The sequence below is a fragment of the Phyllostomus hastatus genome, unplaced genomic scaffold (assembly GCF_019186645.2).
Source record: "Phyllostomus hastatus isolate PE091 unplaced genomic scaffold, TTU_PhHast_1.1 phas_scaffold_501, whole genome shotgun sequence".
In the NCBI taxonomy this organism is placed as follows: domain Eukaryota; kingdom Metazoa; phylum Chordata; class Mammalia; order Chiroptera; family Phyllostomidae; genus Phyllostomus; species Phyllostomus hastatus.
In genome coordinates this window covers 41,619,744-41,642,464 of record NW_025334033.1, presented here as the reverse complement: position 1 = coordinate 41,642,464, position 22,721 = coordinate 41,619,744, and the positions used below count along the sequence as shown (strand labels likewise).

At 41.9% G+C, this 22,721-nt stretch overlaps 1 protein-coding gene across 3 annotated transcripts in view; it reads right to left on the bottom strand.

Annotated features, from left to right (window-relative positions):
• Positions 1-22,721, bottom strand: part of SYT16 (synaptotagmin 16) — a 207,721-nt gene that overhangs the window by 16,407 nt on the left and 168,593 nt on the right. For 2 of the 3 annotated variants that reach the window (XM_045823836.1, XM_045823834.1), the window contains exons 3-5: positions 9,362-9,618; positions 3,467-3,907; positions 295-484 (exon numbers count right to left, since the gene is read on the bottom strand). In XM_045823836.1, coding sequence (XP_045679792.1) covers positions 295-484; positions 3,467-3,907; positions 9,362-9,618 — 888 coding nt within the window. Of the gene's footprint in view, positions 1-294; positions 485-3,466; positions 3,908-9,361; positions 9,619-15,031; positions 15,245-22,721 lie in introns of all 3 variants that reach the window. The other variant, XM_045823835.1, reaches the window with a different exon arrangement.

The following is a 22,721-nucleotide window of genomic DNA, read 5'->3' as shown; positions in this document are numbered from 1 at the left end:
TGGGACTTATTAGCAGATTTTAATTGCCCATACACATTGTGTTGCTGAAAAGACATCATTCCTTCCTCTTAGATAATATACACATAAAGGTCAGCCTATTTCATGTCAAGATATGTCTAGATATTGGAGGAGCCTTCAACCTAATTAAATAGAAAGGCAATTTTAAAACCCAGAGGTATCACTTTGTAAAAACTCTCTAAGTCATACCAAGATAACTTTTATTCTACAAGTTAAAGAATTAAAGTGAAAGCGGACACAGCCTTGTACTTGCCCCTGGAAGGAGCATGTACTTACCAGGCGCTCTGTTCACAGCGAGGTTTCGGAAATGGCTGCCTTTGATCATTTCCACAGATAATCGACCCGTTGTGGCATTATAGGACAGACCCACCAACAGCTCTGGCGCCCCTCCATGAGACAGCGACTGCGTGGATGAAGCACTATCACTGTGAGAAACGGCAGATGGGCTGAGCGGAGACTCTCCACTCTGGAGGGGAAGAAAAACAAAGAATCCATTGGCCCATGCTGCACTACTCTCCCTTACAGAAAGGCAATACTATGTTTGGTGAAATTGTCGCCCAATCTCAACGGCTGCCAAAGATTACTGAGGAAGGGCGCACTCCGCGTGAATGATAATGGGTCTGGGAAGTGCAGCCGTGGATGAGAGCCCTTGCATTATCAGCTGACATCTTTGTTTCAAGAACTGTCTCCATTCAATATTTCCTCTCTAAGACAAAACGAGCCAAGGTGTTATTACTGGTGTAAATCAAACCATCTAAGATACATAGAAAACTAATAATACATTTAATACAGACCCAAATTCCCTGCTGTGTAATTTGTGCTCCAGTGTTTCTGTGGAACCCATCCACTCTGTTCTCTGAAGCTCTGTGATGAATGTAGCAATTCAAAGGGCATTTTGTCTTCACTAGGAAAAAAAATGACCGCTGGATGTCTACCACTGCACAGAACATTTGGCCCCTAGTTCTGCTTCTTAAGGTCAGGAATATGCCAGATGCTATATATTTTCTCCTAAGAAATAAATTACACTGAGAGTGAGCACTTTTACAAATTTTTGATACAGAAGGTGACACGTGACTGCAATCTCAGAGGCCTTGCAGGCACCAGGTGTGTCCGGGGAGAGCCCACACCTTCTGTTATGTTACTCATGAGCACACTTCCCCAAAGCACCCACTTATGCTCCAGACGCGTCGGGAGGAGGTGAGTAAAGCAGATCACCGAGTGGATTCTCATTCAGGGAGGGGAGTAGGAGTCAGCTCCGCAGGGGAAGCCAGCCAGCCGCCCTGAGCCACCACCTCCTCCACCAGAAACAAGTACATCAGGCTTTGCTCAAACCGTTCTCCTCCACATTGAAAATCATTTCCTAAGACTTCTTATCAGTAACACCAATGAATCAATGCACTAAAAATAATTAAATATTTTTTTACATCTGTAGGAACTATCTTGTTTACCAAGCCATGCACATCTAGAGCCCGGGCTTTCATGAAACACAATTTGTAAACTACCGGGCTGGGTGGCTTTGATAGGTGCCTACAGCCCCTGCTGGATGATGATAACCCAACAATGGAATGTTTGCTGAGTTTTGGGGAGGGTCACCCCCTCCCCTCTGCTTCTGCAGAAGCATCCACTGTGGCACCTATCTCTGCCTAGCTTGCCTCTCCCATCAATCGCCCAGGCCCTTGTACAACATCGTGATTTTCTTCAGGCTGTGCCCCCCTTCAGATGCCATTTGCTGTCATTGTTCACTTGGGAAACTCAGACTTCTCCAATCTTATCATCTCTCAGCCCCCAGGGCACACGTAAGCCACTGGCTGGCATACTATCACACTCAACCAACAACTGGAGAGGGGGACATTTTGACCCTCAAAGTTCTTTCATGCTGACACATTTTCCCCACTCAACTCTGTGCTCCCAGCAGCAGCAAAAGGCCTGGCACACAGAGACAGGGGTGTGGTCACACCTATCCCAAAGCTCCATGGTGCAGGCGGACCCCTTCTGCCCTCCTGTGGCTTCTGCTTTTTCATGACGTCAGATGCGCTCTACTCGGGGCTTAGGAAGAAAAGAGGGACTGGAGATGAGATGTAATCTTCTTATGGGTCCTTTTTTACTTAATATTTTTAATATAATCTTTATTATATATTTTTCCATTACCATTTAGTCCCCTTATAGTCCCCTCTCCCCAGCAACCACCTCATGTTGGGTTTTAAAGGCTCATTCTGAGTCCATGTTGGGAAGAGTCTGAGGGGGAAAGGAAGCAGGGAGAACACCAGGAGGCCATTTCATCCAGCAGATGGATGGGATCTGGTTATATTTTGAAGATGGAACCAATAGGATTTTGACCTGAGCAACTAAAAAAGATGAAATTGCCTTTAGCCAAGATGGGAAGACTGTAGGGAGAAAAGATTGAGGGAGGAAACAGTCAGGATTTCAGGCCTGAAGATATTAATTTTGAGATGCCTATTTAAAATGTCAGTGGCTGGATCTCCCACTGCTACAATCCAGCTTTTCTGGCACCTTTCCTCGTCCTCAGACCTGATCAGCTCCTTCCCACCCCCTGACCCACACGCAACCTGGTCCTCCACATGTCACCAGCTTCTTCCCTGGGTTCCCTGAGTTCTGGATTTTATCAGTACCTCAAAGAAACTTTCTCTGACCCTTCTAAACAAATGGCAGCCTCTGTCATGCCCTTCTTTCCTTCCTGCCTTGGTTTACCTATGGCCGCCCTCCTCCACCAGGCTGTCAGCTCCCCAAGGGCAGCGGCATCACCCGTTAGGTTCTTTCCTGCATCCCCTTCCTGACATACAGTAGGCACTCTGTTGGCCCCAAAGCCCAAGATAGCTACCTGATCTTTTTACATTTTATTAAAAGGTGATACTCGTACAAGATGACACATTGCCCATGGCAATAGTGAGACTGCCTATCTTGTAGACACACGAGCTGCTCTGTCTTTCCTTGGCACCCCAGGGGATATAGAGGATGGGGCACATGAAGAAGTTTGGTCATACCAATGGGAGGTCTTAGAAGTGGCTGGAGTTCTGGGCTACTGTTTGCAGCCTGCTCAGGTACATTTGTCAAAGACCTCGCCTTGACAGTCCCATCTCTGAACTTCATCATAGTGCATACTGGGGGCCCAGTGGGGGTTGGAGAAATGGTTGGTAGGACTGTTCATTAGCTGACTAGAAGGCCTAGAAACCTCTCTTGGTTTTCCCATGCCCTCCACACACTGGGTTTTTGTTCCTAAAATGGACATCCATCAGGCTATAGGGAAGATGGGCATGAAAAACCCACTGAAGCATAAAGTGCAAATCATAGCTTAGAAGGATGAGGAGAGCCAAATGGAAAATTAAATTAAAGCATTTGAATTCACAGGCTGAATGTACTAAATCAAGAGATGACAATTCTGCATCCTCAAACACACTGCATCATTAGCAGCACCATTTGACATACTCACACTGATATTACTTCTTGGCTCCAGAACCAGAGTCACTTTTGTTTCCGCTTCTGGGTGCAGGTGGCTCAGGTAGAACAGCTTCTCTCCCATCATTCTCTCACGGGTCATCTTGCGGGCAGCGTACAGGCGGAAGCGGATGGCACAGGCAGCCACATCTCTGGGCTCTAGCTTGGCGAAGATGACCTTCTCCTTGAAGACAGGGTTGGGCCCCCTCTGTATGTTCGTCCTGCCCCTTTGTTTCTTACTGGGCAGCAGGACTACATGAACTTGCCAGGAGTTGATGCCACTTCGGTCCTTATCCGGGAGGCCCTGTGCTCTCACGATGGTCACTGTGAGTTTCTGGCTGGCAGCTCTATATTCAAAGATGACATCCAGATCACCACATTTTGAGATGGGCTCTGGGACCCCAGATGGCACCTGAAAATTGGCCCCATCTTGCTCCTGTTGCAGACAGAGGAAATGATTAGGAATGGAAATGATAACGCCCAACATTTAGGTGAGACTGTGTCCCTCTGAAGTTGCAGGTGCAACTTCAGAACCCTGTACTTTGACTGTTAGCTCAGATCCCTCTATATTAAAAGGTCTGTTTACTGGCCTATTTCTCCATCAGACTGTGAATTTTTTGAGGGCACAATGCCTGGCATATGGGGAGCCTTCATGAATACTTTTGGAATAAATGAACAAAGCTTTTATGTATTGCAGTTTTCATCTACAGTGCCTCTCAAAAAAATACAATAGACCACTATCATTGAAACCAACTGAGATACAAAGTCTAAAATTATTCAACTACACAACTGCCAAGGGGTAACTACCTTGAGTCCAAAGAGAAATGGTTAAGCCTGGGACTGTGCTCTGTCGGCCAGGACCTCCTGACGAAAATAATCCTAATGAAATTGGGGTCATGGACAGCTGATCCCTCAGGAGATATTCAGTCTACACGAGAGAAACACTTAGGGCAGAGCCTCTCAAATGTTCATGTGAACTTGCATCATCCAGGGATTTTAATTCGGTAGAACTGGGGTGGGGTCTGAGATTCTACAATTCACAGAAGGTTACGAGGATGTCACAGCTGGCCTCATACCAGAGTTTGAGTAGCAATGGTTTAGGGAGGCACCCGCCACATCCATTTAGTGAACAGCAACATTAGACCTGAAGACAGGACACCTAGGCTGAATATATACACAAGTGCCAAACAGAAATCATAGCTCTACCACTGACTAGCTTTTTGACCCTGGCCCAATAGGCCATCCTTTCTGTACTCTTGCTGAAAAAAAAAAATGAGCATTAAGATGTCTACTTGATAGAGTGCTGTTGTGAGGTTTTAACAGACGTGAAGAAATACCTGGCTCAGAACAGACTCTATAAATATCTATTCCCATCAGTAGACTGGTGCTACCTATTTTCAAACAGGCTCCCATTATGAAATATCACCCTTAGACAGCGGTGCACCTGTAGCCAGTCAGATCTGATGACCTCACTGGGAAAACTGAGCTAAACTGCATTTACTGTAATGAACCACCCTCCAACAAACTATAAATAATGTCAACCTAATTTGATTTTTCCTCTAAAGGCACGACTCTGAGCCAAAGCTAAACTTTGTTCTGATTTCTTATTGTAAATCAGAATCAGTTCCTATTTATGTGATGGAACACCAGACTTTGCTAATTTAAAGACCTTATTTAAATATATATATAAAATACCTCAAAAATGCACCTGCATCAACATAACTTTCCAACAGAGCTCAAGTAAAAGTACATGCTTCTGTGGAGTGAGACAGCCTTAGAAATCCCAGGTCTACCACTTGCTACCGCAAAGATATTGGGCAAGTTATTTAATCCTTTCCACTTTCTGTTTTTCTCAAAAGTAAAATAGAAAGGGTACCTACTTTACAGGGTTGTTGTGAAAATTAAAAGACTCGACATATAGGAGACATCTATTAAATGCCCTCTCTCTTAAAATTCACATTAGTCTAGCAAGAAAATTTAGGCTTTTTGCAAAATAAGGGAAGATCTTCTCTTTTTCTCAGAGCATGCATGCATTCATGTGTGAGTGTTTCTATTCAGAGGTACTTAGTTTCAAGTGATAAAACTGGTTGCTATAGAGACTTTTGAATACAACTGACTAGTGTAGATATAATATTAGAATCAAGTCTCCAAGGAGTTAGGCCAACTCAAAACTCAAGTCACAGTCTTCTGTTAAAACTCCCATCTATTTTAGCCTACTCTTGATCATCTCTATACTGCTTGCCAGAGCATACTAATAATAGATAACATACCAAACCCTGACTTATGCCAGATACCATACTATACCCTTTAAGACTACAAAAGCCCACTTTTATGCACTTCAGACCTTCTTGGTCTTACATCTATTCCATCTTCCCCTACAGACACAGCCTGTCTAGGCTTTAAGTGGCTTCAGCCTGGTGAAACTCAGTAAAGTCTTACCTCCTGCCATGCTACGTGACTCTCAGCTGCCACCAAAGGCTCTCTGTTGATGTCAAGGCTTGAAAAGTTACAGAATCCTGCTTGGCACTCATGCATAGAAAGTTCAATGTGTGTGTGGGGGGGGGGGGTGGGGGAGGAGGTAATGCCTCATGCACTCAACTCTTCTCCCCTTGGAAAGCTTATAGAGTCAAGTCCCACAAGATCAAGCTGGGAGTCACGCTAAATGGTGCCAACCTGAGTATACTCATAATGACACTCAGTTCCTCCCTGCTCACTACCTTGTCCTTCACTCTTTCCTATTCTTTTTTTTGGGAAATGTACCTAAGAAATATTATCTTTTAAGATATTCACGTTGACCTAACGAGGTAGGTATTTTAATATCTTCTTTTTAATGAGGGAGAGAACTAAGGCTCGGAAAAGCTAAGTAACTCACTCCCTGCCCCCAACACCATAAGCCCAGCCAGGACTATCTAGGGTTTACCAGTATGAATACTTAAAATCCAAAACCTTATGTTGAACACGATGTCTCCCTTCTCTCCCCAAACCTTTCACCATGGTTACTTATATGTGTAGTAAGTATGTGAGATAAAGAGGGAGTAAGATGGGAGAAGGGAGTTAGAAACACGCACTACTTTGAGTTTCACACCCTTTTAGGCCCCCACTCTTAATATGTGTTAACAATTTCCAGTTTTATCATCAACTTCAAAGCCAAGGTAAAAATATCCTAGTGAATGACTATCTCTCCACTTATCCATCCGGCTATCTCTGTTCAGATAAACGCTCACTGCACCTGCAGGTTTGCGGTAAAGTCCTGGAGGGTGAGGGGCTCTGTGATAACTAAATAAGACACAGCTCCAGGCAAAGACCAGGCTCTGGATGGAGTCAATCCAAGCAGTGGCCCATGAAAATGGGAGTTTGTGGCCCGCCCCTTCCTAGGTTGATCTGAAATGAAGATTTGTGGAGGCTGGTATTTTCAGAGCAATTAATCATTTCAACACACATTACCTATCACCAGGCAACCAAAGGAGCTCCTCATGTGGGTACTGTTAATATCACTAATCCATCTGACCTTCCTGCAAGGTAAAAATCTCTTCATTTTTATCCCCATTTGGCAGATTTTAATTAACTTCTCAAGGCCAACCAGTTAATCAGTAGAAACAGCGATGCAAAGTGGGACACCTGCCTCCCTGTGAGCTCAGCACCACCAGCTGCCTCCCCAATGTCTTCCCCACCGAGCAGTGGGTTTGCAGGAAAATGTCGATGGCCTTTTCCAACAGAGAAGAACAGCACATGACAATCCATCCACCTAACAGGGAGTCACACAGCATGACCGGTTTCCTTCCGAGTCAAAATAAATGATTCCTTCAGCTCTAATAGCCTGGGGCTTTCTGTAAGATGGGAATACTTGTACCACATTGTCCAAAACCCATGTAGATTTAAAGATTTTCTATCCAACTGAAAGCCTTTCTGTTTTAGTGAGATAGCGTTGATGTCATCTGTGCAGCCCGAAGTCAAGAGGCCCACGATGTGTTCCCGATGCCAGACACACGGGGGAAGACGGGGTTCTTAACACAGCTAAGAGGCAAATAAATCAATTCTTAAAAGGCGAGCTAAGCCTGCCAAGCAGGCAGTTACAGGAATTGCCTCTGAGCTGCATTTGAGGTTCTACTGTAAGAGCACAAATTACAGTTTTTGTCTCAAAATAGATAGGAGGTTGAATGGAGCACACGGAGATGTCTGGGTATTTTTGGAGTCTGAGAACATTGAGTGCCCTCCACACCAAGTCTTCTATAAAAGCTTCACAAGGCAGGCAAATTCCCAGGCTAATGGTACAGTGATCAAGGGGATGGAGTACCACTAGGCAGGTAAACAGTTCTGTTTTGTTTTTCTGGTAAGAGAGCCAAAAAGAATATTTTTAAATGTTAACTGTTACAGTGTGGGACTTGATATGACTCTTTGCAGTAAACTGACAGGGAAGCACAACTTTTTTTTTACAAAACTTATAAGGTTAATAGCTTTGGGTGTCTCAATATAAAGGGCTGCTTTTAACAAGCCACACACCACATATCTGAGTCACCATGTCCTTGTCCTTAGCAGGATGACCAACTCACGGGCAGGCATGCACATGTGCACACCTCCTTACCCTCTCTCCGCACACCCCAGTGCATGAGCAGTAAGGGTTTGGAACATGATTTTCTGTAATCTTTTCCCTTCTCTTTGATGTGCATTTGTGTGTATGATAGTCCAGGCCCTGATAAGAGAGTCATCCTATTTATTTTCTTGGCCATCCTGATGCTAACAAAACCCATTCACCCTTCTCCTTCCTCTATCCCCACAACTTATGCTGAAGTTTTATATACTTATATGACATTGCATCAAAATTAATTTCAATGAAGGTATTAGACATCACTATTTAATATCTCTTAATGTTATAGAATCATTATAGGATGGATGTAGCTAATAAGGAATAACCATAAATGCTGATAAGATAAAACCATATTTGTAAAATCCTAACCCTAACCCTAACCCTAACCCTAACCCTAACCCTAACCCTAGGAAGCAGGAGAGATTTTGCCTGAAAGAAGGGTGCAAGGACTTTTGCTAGTAGGCGATGAGAAGGTGCCGGGATCTTTGGATTAACTGAAGATCCTGGCGGCGACACAGCTGATGGTGCCGGGAGCCTGAATCACAGATTTCTACTTCTTTTCCTGAGATAGGGTACCCCAGATTAGAGCAGAGGGAGAAGGAAGAACTATGTGTGTCTGTGGGTATCCTAAAGGACTTTGATATTTTAATGAACACATTAGGTCACTACTTTTTAAGTCTGTATAGCTTTAAATGAACATTTCCTTTCCTTTTCACAAATCTCTGGCATTAAGAGATATCTTTCCTCTGGTGGTAGACAATGCGAACCTAGTGGGGGGTCCTTTTGGTAATAGTATATCGTACCCCGTTGGCCCTGTTCTGTAACAAGGTCATCATCATAATAGCTTGTACAGTTTCACTTGGAGGACCACTGTGTTTTAGTTAAATTTTCAAGTAATTCTCATATTCAAGTAATCGTAACCGAAGATTTGGGGTAAATAAAAATAGACTCCAGCTAATAGAAACCATAAGAGAAATAAACGAGTCTCCCCAAAGAACAAAAAAGCCCTTTATGCGAAAAAGAAACCGGATTGTTGCTGGGCCCATCCTTCTGCCATTCTTCCTCCTGTTTTTCCATGTTGATAGAAATGTATTTGTGGTTCTTCTATTGGTCCACATAGGGGTCAGAACTTGGTCACCCGAACAAAAGTTTATTTAAATAAATGCTGTTTAGGTCTTTCTTTTTCAAGGCAATGCTTTGTTTTGGAGGAATTTTTCCTTGAGGGATGGGGGAGGGGTGGAGAGCAAGAACTAGACAGAGCACAAAACACTGAAGCAAGAAAAGACTAGAAAACACATAACTTGCCTCTGGACTCCACACAGAGGAGCTGTCAGTGGCATAGGAGTCTTCGAGCCCCCGGTTATTGAAAGCAGTCTCCGTCTCCAAGCTGCCCTCCGTGGACTGGCGACGGAGGCTGTGCACCACACCGGTCTCCTGGCGGGGTGCGCCCTGGTGCCTGGCATCGCCTGCCTCACACGGGGACCGTGAGGGGGCAGAGATGGGATCCTCTTCACCATAAGACAGATTCTCAGGATAATTCAGTTGGCTGGCTCCATCCAAATCTGAATTTACAATAAGGAAACGATTTCAAATATATTATTATTTTATACCTTTTTATCTAGAGAAATTGGGCAACAGCAATTATACCAGTCAAGACCTCAAAAACAAAACCTATAAAATAACACCTGCAGAAACATCATTCTAATCATTTAATGGATAAACTTGGTCCATAGAATCAAAAAGACCATTAGTTCACTATGTGGGGTAGAAGGTTAAATACTTTCTAATAATATGGTTATAAAGGGTGTGTGTTTATATAAGGAGGATAAATTAAACACATTAGCATTTTGTTGGAGCTAATGACCACAAACAAAACTTTGGGGATGGATCTAGAAAGCAAGAACAGTAACCAACTAAGGAGGCTATATGGTCTCCTGACTCTACCATTCTTTCTCTTCTCTTCCAAGTCCAACATGCTACCCTCTGCTCAAAACACTTCAGTGGTTCTCTCAAGTACAAATTTCTCTACTTGATTCATGCAAAGAACACTGGACTTGGTTCCAGATGACCGGAGTTTAAGAACTTAAACAATTTGAACTGTCTGAACCTTTATTTACTTATCTATACAATGATGATAAAAGTTGTCAGAGAGACACATCAAATACTAAAAATATCTATCTGCCTGGTAGCCACCAGACCTTCCATAAATATCAGTCTTGTTTATTTGTGTGGCCCAAGCTGGCCTCATGCAAGCCAGCAAACTTCATTTTCTACTACCTCCCACCTCTCCGTCACCTGTGGCCCCACTGGCTGATGAAAGTGCTAGTTGTGTATTCCTGTTCATGGGAGTTCTCAAGCCGTTCTGCTTGTCCTTTCCTTCCTGTCCATATAAAGCCTCAACAACTACTGAATCTTCCTTCAAATTAGGTGTTTTTCTCAGACCCCATCCTCTTTTTCCTCCTCCTCCTCTTCTCTTCTTTTCTCTTCTTCTGCTTCCTCCCTTACCCTCTCTCAGTATTTCCTTACTCTGTTCATCCCGTGCCTCTCTTTCAATGTCCAGGCTACTCTCCGATAGTAAGAAAAAACTGACAGTGTCTTCCTAAGTTGTTTCTTCCCCCTGACTTGCCTCCCACACCTCCAAAAAAAGCCAAGGATGTCTTATCTCTTTGGCCTTCAGGCTCCCTCAGTAGCCCCCATCCTAGGATGAGAGAACATTAGAGATATAGACAGGATAAGTGAGTAGATGACAAAGTATATACTATAAATTCAGCTCTTACATATACACTGTATGGCAGCAATTGTCTCCATGGTCGTAAGGTTTCAGCTAGAACATAACCTCCTTGAAAGCGCTAAGCCACATACATCTACCGCATAATCTTTATCCACCAGTGGATTTCACTAAACCCTCAACTAACCTCAAAGGCTAAGCAGGTAACAAATACTTGAAGCAACCAAGTGTGTAGCATTATGGACTGATGGTGACAGTGGTTTACCGGCCACTATAGGACCTACCATGTAAACTTAAAAACATATCATCACCTTTGCAAACTATATGGACATGTCTTCAGGCAGACTTGGTCCTCAGCACACAACTTCAGACTCCTGATCTGGGATTTTTCAAAACTCTGGCAAACCAATGAGAAGTTCCCCTATCTGCATTGTTATTTTTAATAATTCAGTTCCAGCCCCTTGGAAACACTTTCATAGGCACCATAACATTTTTACATTCACACTTTCAGTTATTTGGCAAACATACTTTTAAAAAGACCACAGAAAATGACAGAACAAGGGATATTCCATATGCAACACTCTACAATATGAAGCAGAATTTTCTTCCAAGTCTCTAATTAGCACATCCATTCCTCACACACATGAACACTAAAGTGTCCTATTAAACAGTGGGTCATCCATCAACATGCATGGCAGCCAGCAGGATTGCAGTACAAAATCTAACTTGGCCAAGAAATTACCCCCATAAAATTTTCCCATGATTTCAATTCCTGCAGTGATAATACCTAGATCAGTAATAAGGGAATTTCCAAAAGCTACATCAGGCCTTGAAAAGCTATTCATAACTGAAAAATATAAGAACTATATTAATATAACAAACCATTTTCCTTGACAGACATTCAAGGATGAATTAGACAAGCAAATCTGGGGTACAAGTCAAGTTCCAAAGAGCAGGAAAGAGGTGACTCACCATTACATAAAGTAGTCTTCTCGTGCTTTAAATTAAAGAAGATCATGTCAACTTAAACACATACAGAAAAGTAATTGCCCGTTGTCAGAGAAATGTATCCTGGCTTCATAGAAATTATAGGGCATAATTATATCACATCAACCATATTAATTTTAGCAGAGAAATTCTTGAATTTGCTTAGTCCTTACCCTACTTTGATGGGATGTAACCAGTTCTTTGACACTCCCATACTCCTCTCTCCCACCACAACCCAAACACAGATACTTTGCTTGCCAGTTTTATGCGGCTGACCTATAAGCCCCAATTATTCAATCAAACACTAATTTAGGTGTTGCTGTAAAGGTATTTTGTAGATGTGATTAAAGCCTTTAAGCAGTTGACTTTATGTGAAGGAGACTATCTTGCATAATCAGTCCATTAAAAGGCCTTAAAAGGAGAACTAAGGGGACCTTGGAAAAGAAGAAATTTCACGTGTGCACTGCAGCTTTGGCTGGTGCCTGTGAGTTGAAGCCTAGCCTTCCCAGCAGCCACTGCTGTGCGTTTCAGAACTGTGTTGCCCAGCCAGCCTCCACAAGCGCAAAGGAAATTCTTTGCACTCACAGCTCTCTCTCCCGCAGGAAAGAGGAGAGAAGAGTTGTGAGTACATAAGACACAGTTTATTCTTGTATTTGTATTAATTATTGTACTATTTTCCATACAAACAACTGTAAACCTACTGTTGCCTCATCCTGATATACATTTAATTCTGATTGATACATCGTTCCCCCACAAAACTGAGCACAGATTCTGAAGATAATTCAGCTATTCCTAATGACCAGGAAGGTAATGTCTAGCTTCTTTGTAATATCCTAAAAACTAAATATTTCACACACAAATTAAGGTCTGGCACAAAAATAGGGGTGGGGGGAACTTCAAGAAGTACATTATTATTCTGTAGCCCACCTTTCATGCCCAAAGATCTGATGCACAGCCTCTGATCCAGATCACTTAGCCCAAACCCTCTGACATCATCAGGAATGCAGTGACAATTGATGCAACATAACACTAACTCAGACAGATGAGACAAGAGAACACTTGGCTAGAATATGAAGATAGCATGGTCTTGATTCTAAACTAGCCTCACCAATCTAGAATGAAGGGTTTCTCTTAGGATGAATCATGAAACAAACTACCAGTAATTTATTTGTGATTCAGATTTGACTTGAATTTGGACCTTTAATTTCACTAGTCCAACATTTTGAATGTGTTTGTAAAGTAAGAATTGTGTACAATTAAATTTGATCTTAGAAAATCATGTTTAAAGTAGAGTGAAAAATAGCTAAATAGAAAACAGGCAAAAAATCCTCTTGGGGTACAGACTTAATCTCTTCCTTATTCTTTATTACTGAAACAAACTCACTGATCAAAAGATGAACCAAAAGAAATGACACAGAAAGATTATCATGCCATATAAATTACTATAACATTCCCATGACATTTGATAACTTAAAATTTAGCATGCATTTATTTATTCCTATGAAAATTCTGCTGGTTTTCTTTAAAACCTATAGGTAATTCATTCACTGCAGTGGACTTTTTCCTCTCTCCAGTCGAGAAAAATTTACCTTTTCTATCACCATCTGTCAAAAAATTCAGAACCACTGGTTATGACAAAAGGTGTTACTAATTTCAGGAATTGTAAGGTTAAAGTGGTTGTCAGAACTCTCAGAACATCAGCCAGTTGTATAAATCAGAAACTAGACTCTTAGGCTTCTGGGAAACGGGGCCACTAGCTTTAGAACTAAACAAGCTACTCCTAGGGAAACAAGTGCTATCACCTTTCATTAGCCAACATTTGCCCTCTCGATGGAGAGAGAGGAATGCTGTGATGTAACTGAGAGACAGAGGAAAGCAGGAAAAGGTGTAAGGAACTGACAGAGGGCCCGTATTATGCTGTGGTTACATAAGGCACTTATTTCCCGGCTTACCTTGGGCTAAAAAGACTAGCAAAAAAAGTGTTATGCTGCCCATGTCAGTAGGTAAAATTACATGACAAATAGTAAATTACGATATTCACACTGAAAAAAAGAGCTCTTTTTGTTAATTCTCTTCTTTTTTCTGCGTTCTTTTTCTGCCCGCCTCATCACATCTCAAGTCACATTTCCTCTCTGTTATCTCCTCTGAATTTTGGACTTTCCCTTTTCTCTTTTCTTTTTCTACCACTCTGTTTCAGAAAACCATGGAAGAGCTCAACTATGCCCCCCTTGGTTTGACTGACCACAATTCCAAAAGAAAAGAAAAAATACATTAGAGAATCCAGGTCGTTTAGCCCAGGTGGCTAAGGTGGATGGCATGACATATTCTCTAGCTTTTCACCAAATACTTCTCAGACCTTTCCCTTTCCCACTGTCCTGTGCCTGCTCAGGGCTCTCAGCATAAAAGAGTCAAAGAGATTCCTGACCTTCATTTGGGAAAGCACTAAGAAATAATGCACTGTTCTTTTTCCAGGTTATTCTGTGTAAGTGGTACAAAAGGAGGAAGACTCTTAACAAGGTCTTCCCTCCATCACTAGCTGTGCTACCTGCCTCGGAGTGTCCTCCCCTCCCTTTTGTGGAGGGCAACCTTAGTATAAAGATGCTAGAGGATGGCATAAGACCTTGCTCTTGCCCGGCAAGTCTCATGTGAAATGGGGGTGGGATGCTCCGAAACTGCAGGGAATGAGGGTGAGGGTGCAGGGCATACGTTGTTTGAGGGAGGTTATTCAGTATTATTGTAATACGTGTTTTTGTTTGGAGAATAAAACATACCTATTGTTTTTAATAATACAAACTAGTCAAAGAAAGGCTTCAAAAATCTTCTGGGGTTACATAGCTATGTGGAAAATAGACTTGATTGTGAATGGGAGAAAAGGCACAGAATCTCAATGTCAGCAGACAGGTATGTGAAATGTTTGTACCTATCAGAAAGCAACAAGATGTTATAAAGGTCGATAAATACCATTCTGGTCATTAGTGCTAAGTATATATAAAGTAGTAACTATAAAGAAGGAAGGAGTCCCACAAATCGGGAGTAAGGGCTCAAAACTTCTGATCCATTCCCTCCCCAAGTTCCCTGCAGGATGGTTCCTCCTGCAAAATTTGGAGCAGCCCTTTCCCTGCCCCAACCTTTGGGTCCTGCCCCATTCTCTCACCCTTCCTGGACTCTCAGATGCAAGGGCAGAGGTTACATAATTCAAAGACATTCTTCCCCTTGGCCATCCCTGCTCTAGATGAAGGAAGTTTTGATGCAAAGAATACCTTCACAGGCAGACACTTGCGTGCTGTCCTCTTTGCTGGTAGAGAGCAAGCGGCGCAATTTTGGTTTCTGCTCCAATCCTGTCTGCTTGCCTTTCTCAGGTGCTCTTGAACGGAAACTCTGGGACCGGGACACAGAAATCTCAAATTGTTTGATGACCTCCTCATCAGAGTCAGAAGATGTACACAGCTCTTCATCATCTCCAAAGCTGTTAACTGGGAGCAACAAGAGCCATGAGTATCCTGCAGGCCCCTCAGGAATACAGAGACAGGCAGTCAGAGAAACAGAAGAGCGTGGGTGATTAGCTTGGATCAAGCAGTGCCAAACTGGACAGAAACAGTTTAAAGCATGGTTGACACACAAATTTGAGTCCAAATCAATAAAGCAGGAAGAGATGGCTCACGAGGGTAATTGGAAGGAGATGGCTAAAGCCCAGGAGAAGCCATGGGGACAGCCCTAATCAACACAATGAGCCCTCTTGTTGAGCAGTGCAGCCCTGCTGATTGCTGGTGCTGACACGTGCTCATAACTATGAAGACAGCTATCCGTGCACGTGCCTCCTGTGCAGACTTAGTCAACCACGACAGAAAACATGCTTTATGCTTCATCTCAGCTATTAAAACCCACAGAGCCAACTGAGATTTGCAATTGAGATTTTCCAAAAGCTTCCTGGTTTTGAAAAGAGGCAGCCATATTGAGTGTATGTATGTGATCTTGTTTCTACTAGAAATGTCCTGATGCCCTTCTCAACACCAACGGCCCAGCCCAAATACCCCCGGAATTATTTGTCCCGCTTTCCCCACATTCCCCACCTCCCAGCACGCTGGTCCTCCTTCAGTTTCTCCAACATGCCCAGATGATTCCTGCCTTTGAGTTCTTTGACTTCTGTTTCCTTCTGCCAGGAAGCCTCCCTCCCCTGGCTCCTGTCATCATTCAGGTGTCAGCTCAACTACCTCTTTACCCTAATTGCTTTCCTGATGGTCCTACCTTAAGCAGTTCCCCTCACAGAACTTCTCATCTTTATTTCTCTCTTCTCTCCCAGAACTTCCATAAAATAACATCACCTGTCTTGTTAACCAGTCTGTGCCCATTACACAAAATAATGCCTGTTGCATAGAAAGTGCTTAATGAATGCTTGTTAAATGTTGAATAAATTGGTGAATACCCAGTGTTTTACCCCAACCCTGAAGGCCCCCCACATAAACACAGTTCCCTGTGCCTGGAATACTCTTCAGCCCTCATCCAGACTCATCAAGAATCTAACTCACCATTCAGGTCTCAGCCTAGACATCACTTCCTCCAGAAAACCCTTCTGTGGCCCTTAATATCATGTTCAGGGCTCCTTCCATGTGCTGTAAAAATCTCTCTGTCCTGCCCTGGCAGTGCTTCCTCCAGTGTGGGGACAGAGTTACCTGTTTAATTGCCAACCATTCCACCTAACGTATGCACACCAAGAGGGCCCATCAGACCACCCACTTTATATCCCTCCCGGCTCTATCTGTGTGCCAGGAACATGGCAGACTACTCCATAAATATTTTCTGAGTGTGAATTTGGAATGATAAATAATGAGAAATTAGTTTTTTAATATTCCCTCCTTCTATCCAAAAGGCACACAATGACTTCTCTTCTGGGGAAGAATATGGTTATTAATTCACAGATGGGTCCTGAAGATCACTTCTGAATCAGAAGCTAAGAAAAAATTAAAAGGCCATATTTTAAGTGAGAGAAAATACTTTAAACACCAGCCTGGTCAAAACATTTATTCTCTGGCTTATTTAAGAATTGGTATTTTTGAGATTCTTTGGTAGACTAGTAATAATAACAAACACTTTAGGAGTACTTTTTATGTGCCAGGAACGGTCCTGAGTGCCTTGTACCTATTATCTCATTTAATCCACACAGAATCTCTATTATTGTTTCCATTTTCCAAGTAAGAAAACTGAGGCAGAGAGAAGTCCACAACAGGCTGAAGACCACACTAATATTCTCCCAAAAATCGGGAGAATCAAGACAGCCTGTCTTTAGAGGCCACATTTGTAATCACTGGGCTGGAAGAGAGAGGTGGTGGAAATAATTCTTATTCTTCATGTTTGCATTAACTAGCTGAACCCCAGTAGCCAAGTCCTTTAACCTCTCTGGCCCTGCTTCCCCATTTGTGATCACTTCTAACATCTGGATCATTTCCCAGGTCTTTTCTAGATCTAAATTCTCCAACTCCAAAATTCCTGCCCACAGGCATTAAAATTTTATGTTTCTCTCTTTTGTTGGAGCAGTTAATCCAATAACAGAGAGCCCATCATTGTCAGCTCATTCATTTCTATTGGCTGTGACCAGTGCCACGGGAGGACCCAAAAAGCTAAGTGTCAGAAGAGACTAGATTTCCCATTAATACTCCAATACCATCCCAACAAATAACCATCCCAATGAGCAGTCTGCTCAGGTCTCAACATGCTGGGCATCACACTCTAGAATGGGGTGAACCACCACATGTAGGAGACATCCAGAGATATATTGGAGTAAAGTTAATTCTCGCCACCTTTAGAGTATAGGACCAGCTAAGCACGTGGGAGGGAGTCAGGGGGATATATGCACTGGAAGGGTGGTTGAATGAGACATTCATTTGGAGCTCTTTTCAACTCTGAGACTCCATTCCACTTGTATTGCTAGGCAAGCATTTTTTAAATTTAACTAATCATAAGTCATCAATTTCAAATTAAGGGAGTTAGCTCATAGATATTTCCCTGTGTATAAAATCAGTAATTAAAATTCATTAATTTACCAGTATGTGGTCCTCAATTTCTTTCTAGTGAGTCACTGATCACCCACAGGGTAAGACTCTCCTCACTTGATATAATAATCATAATAGTAATTATAACACTTTCCAATTTACTAAACAAATACCACAGGACAGGCACCTTTCTTGGGACTTTGTGCATATTATCCCATTTAATCATCATAGCAACACAAGGAAGTAAGATTATTATTATTCCCATTGTAGAGAAAGGAAACAGGGGCATGGGGAAGCTACAGAGTCTTCCTTGGGCAAAAAAAGTTAGCACCATATCAAAGCTAAGACTGAAATATAGAACCTATATTCTTAGCCACTGTGCCTTTCATTAGATGCCATTGCATCAGGACACTACAGCGGTATGTAGCTGACTTTTCAGAATAAGTTGAGAGGGAACTCTGCCACTTCCCCCTGGAAACCTGACAGGAGGTTGCTCTCTTTGTGAGAAGATGAGCAGTGGGGCAAACAGTCAGTGTGTGTGGGAGTGAGTACATGTAGTGAGTAGCTGTCTAATCAGCTACTGCTCCTCATGGGATTATACATGCACCTGCCATGCTATTCTCAGTCTTACTGCCCGAGGCTCAGGGAATTCTCCGCCTACCACACAAAACCTTTTATCCTTCCTAGAAACCACTGAACAGGAACAGAAGTCAGTGGTGATACTACTACAATGATAATATCAGTCCCATATATAGCATTTATCATATGCCAAACACTGTTCTAGAGCTTTACATATGTTACTCTGTTCACTCCTCACAATAACCCTTAATGAAATAAGTACTTTATTATCCCCATTGTATGGATAGGGAAAGTGAGGCCCAGTGAAGCTAGTAATTTGCCCCAATCATTACAGTTAATAAATAGTGGAACTAATATCAAACACAAGCTGTTTGCTCAAAAGTCAGTGTTATGAATGACCATCAGCTGCCTCCAGGAAACAACTTCTTAAATCCTGGTCAAAATCTACACAATCATGTTTTCTCACTAAGAAGACACACATCACATAGGTTGGGCTAGAACGAATTTTTATACGCATCTATTTATTCCCTCACTTTCATGAACAGAAATCAAGGCCCAAGAGGCAAAGTGTTTGCCCACAGTTATACCACGTTGTCTCCAGCGTTCCATGCCAATGGCTTTGCCACTGTCCTGTCCAAGCTCTCTCTCCAATGGACTGTTTTTTCAAAGTCAAATCTTGACTCTTACCTTTTTGAAAGATCCCAGCTACTCACCTTGTCATGAGTCTATGTCAACAACTAAATAACTGACCTGGGTTTCATTCAACTTAAATATTTGAAAACTACAAAGTCTCATGTAGGTTGTAGCACTTATTTCAGAGAAGAGTATATTTCCTATAACACCGTGTTATATATCAAGTTCAACCCCTTTGAAGCTGAGTGCCTGAGAAACAGCACAGTGGGAATTTGTATTAAAATCTTCACCCTTTCTTCATCCAATTACCTTGCTAAAATAACAGGAAAAATTTGCACAATTACCATGGATGTGGATACATCTTGAAGTTACAATTGTTCTTTTCACTCCATCACAGAATGCACAGAGATCTTAGGTACCATCTAAATATCATACTCCTCTGCAATCTTTCTGACACATAGCCACCCAGCTTCATCCCTTCTTTACACACTATCTAGGTGCTGCTGTGAGCTTCTTGCACAGCCAGAAAGCTCATGACTTTGACACTCAGAGAGAGTTATTTATAGATCCATCAATATCCAGTCCCTACTCCAATGAAGTCAGATTGTCCCTCCCTCTAATTTTAATGATTTGTTTCTATTTTAAACAGATAAGGTCAGAGGAAATGATATCTTCATCTTGCACATTTAAGAGAGGAAGATGGGTCCCCAGCGCCACAGAAACTGCCTGTCAAGTGTAATATCAGTTAAAGCTGGAGTGGGTAGGGACATGGAATCTGGAGTCAAGCTGCCTGAGTTTGAATCTTCTATTTGCTATTCTGAGACCTAAGAAAGTTCCTTAATCTTTCTGAACATCGGTGGTCTCATTTTGATATTCCTTCTTAAAATTGTTGAGAGGACTAAATGAGATAAACCACATAAAGGCACTTAGCACATGCCTGGCCTATGATATGTTGACTATTATTATTATTACACCCCATCACAGCAGTGCCCTGTGTGGAAACCCTTCTATGAAGCCTACATTTACATGCAAAGGAAAGAATGTGTCTGTTCTTGCAATGTCTCACTTGAAAACTCATCATCGGAGTTGTCTCGAGAGAAGGGTGGAAGAAACAAGCACTGGACAGGGGAAGATTAAGTTGATAATGCGGGTTGTGTGACCTTCCTTACCTCCCCACTCCTTTCCCCAAGTCTGGAGGTGGGGCGCTCTGTAAGAGTTGGCGGTGCACCTGGATGTGAGCGGTGCCCAACCCCTGCTCATTTTGTTGTTTCCTTTAAGACAACAAAACCACCAACTGGTGATGCAAGAACATTATTTCTCAAGCCTGTCTCTGCTATTTTACCGGTGGAGAAAGAATTTCTAAATGATCAGTACAGCTCCAAGATTATTAATTCCTTCCCACCCACGCAGGAGCAATTAGGTGGAGGGAAGTACTACTCACAGCCTATAGACGGAGAGTGGAGACAGGCAGGGGTGGGGTGTGCAGGGCGGTGCAGTTCCAGAGTGCTACTTTTAGCTACAAGTGCAGGAAATCCCTTATGTACCATATTTCTCAAATACAGCAAATATCTGCCTATGGTAGCTAGATAAGAATAGAAATAAGAATAAAATGGTGGTGTCCTGGCCAGTGTGGCTTAGAGGGTAGAATGACACCCTGCAAACTGAAAGGTTGCCAGTTTGATTCCCAGTCAGGGCACATACCTTGGGGGCGTGCAAGAAGCAAACCAATCAATGTATCTCTTGCACATCGGTGTTTCTCTCCCTCTCTTCTCCCTCCCTTCCTTTCTTTCTAAAAAAGAATAAATAAAACCTTAAAAAAATAAATCCCTTAGAAAAATTAATAATGTTGAAAAAGCAGAAGGGAATTCAAAGGTGACAATTGCACATTTCAGGTTCTAAGAAAATGGCCCCATTTCTAGGAGCACCATCCAGCTGTTCTCGGATTCAGGCAGCACAGGAAAAGATTTTTGTAAATCATCCAGTGTTGATTTTTTTCAGACAATGCTCTGTGGAAGTCTCGGTTCCACAGGGGGGCTCCAGTGCCGCTGTACAAGAGGAGATGGGGTGGCTGCATTGAGCGGGCTGAGCTATGTGCCATCTACAATGAGGAACATTTTACTTTAATGTGGCTTATATATTTGTAAGATTCTGTTGGCAAATAGAAAAAAATGGAAACCCTGACACTTTTTAAAAGTTTGAATATTTTTGATAATAAACCACCTCCCTCATTCTATAGAAGAGAACTCAAGAATGAGACTACTTCAGAGACTTATTTATAGTCAAATAGCTAGTTAGTGGCAGAGGAAAGATTGGTTAGCATCTGGTTCTTCTGTGCATACCTGTTTTGTCACCCTACACCTTGTATGAAATGTTTGACAACTCCATTTCATATATAAGCAAAGAGGTGGCACTTGTAATGGTTAAATATCAGTCAAACAGAAAATATTTGATAAAAAAATAGTAACATACAGATCACTATGCAAGAGAAAAGTTAAGTTACAATATTGAGGGTTCCAGCTGTGATGACAGCAGAGTAAGCGATTCGAACTCACCTATTAATAATGATACCTTCATTTAAAAATTAAATGTTAATCAACTATTTGAAGGCACAGAGAATGAGCAAGAGTAGGTAGAAACTGGAGGAAATCCAACTTTTGAGAGAAGGAAACTTCTCTGGGTGAGATACATGGTTACAGGGCTTTGCTGCTAAAAGCACTTGTAAGTCAATGAGGCACAGGGCACCCAGGCCTGGGGCAAATGTCAGAAGTCTACTGAACTGAGGTACACAGAGCTCAGGACAGCCAGAGTGGCTCAGAATAGAGGGAGAAACTTCAGAAAGGAGGGAACCACAGAGAAAGAACCCAAATATCCTCATGTGAATTTATCTCAAACACTGGAATGAAACTTGAACTATGAATGCTTGGGGGAGAATCCAAGGAACCCAGAAAAAATAACAGCTTCAGAGTTAAAAATTTAAGCAGACATTTTGGCTGTACCCTACCTTGGACAAGATTGAGTTAGGAGCTTGAATTTGGCCATTAGAAGGGTTTGGTCCACACACCAGGTTTTCCATTAAAACTCTAGAAGGGTCAACCTTAGAAGACTAAAAGTAAAAGTGAAAAGTAAAAGTAAAAAGTGAAAAAGTAACATTCTTTACAGGAAGATGAAAGAATCCAATGCTTCTACAACATGTCATATTTCATGTCCAGCTTTTATTAAAAAATTACTAGACATACAAAGAAACAATAAAAATGAAGAAAAAAAGAAAAAAGAAAAATGTGAATCATCAAGATTCACAAAAAAAGAAGCAGTCAATTGCAACTAGCCTCAAGGTGATTCAGATGTTAAGTACAGAAGACAAAATCTTTAAAGCATCTTTATAAATGAGTTCAAGGGATCAAAGAGAAAAATGACCATAATAAACATACAGTAGGATAATATCAGCAGAAAATAGAAACAATAGAACTAAATAAATATATATAATTGAAAGCAAAATCTCTATAATAAAAAAATACTGGACTACTTTTATAGCATATTGGAGATGGCAATAAACTTTGAGAGCTCTCAATACAAAATAACCAGTTGAAAAAACATAAATTTGAAAAAATAAATAATGCCTGTGACAATGATGGCATATCAAGTTCTGCACAGTATGTGTAATTGGAGTGCAAGAAAGAAAAAAACAAAACAAAAAGTATGAAAAATTATTTTAAAACTAATATCTGAGCATCTCCCAAACTAAGTGGAAATA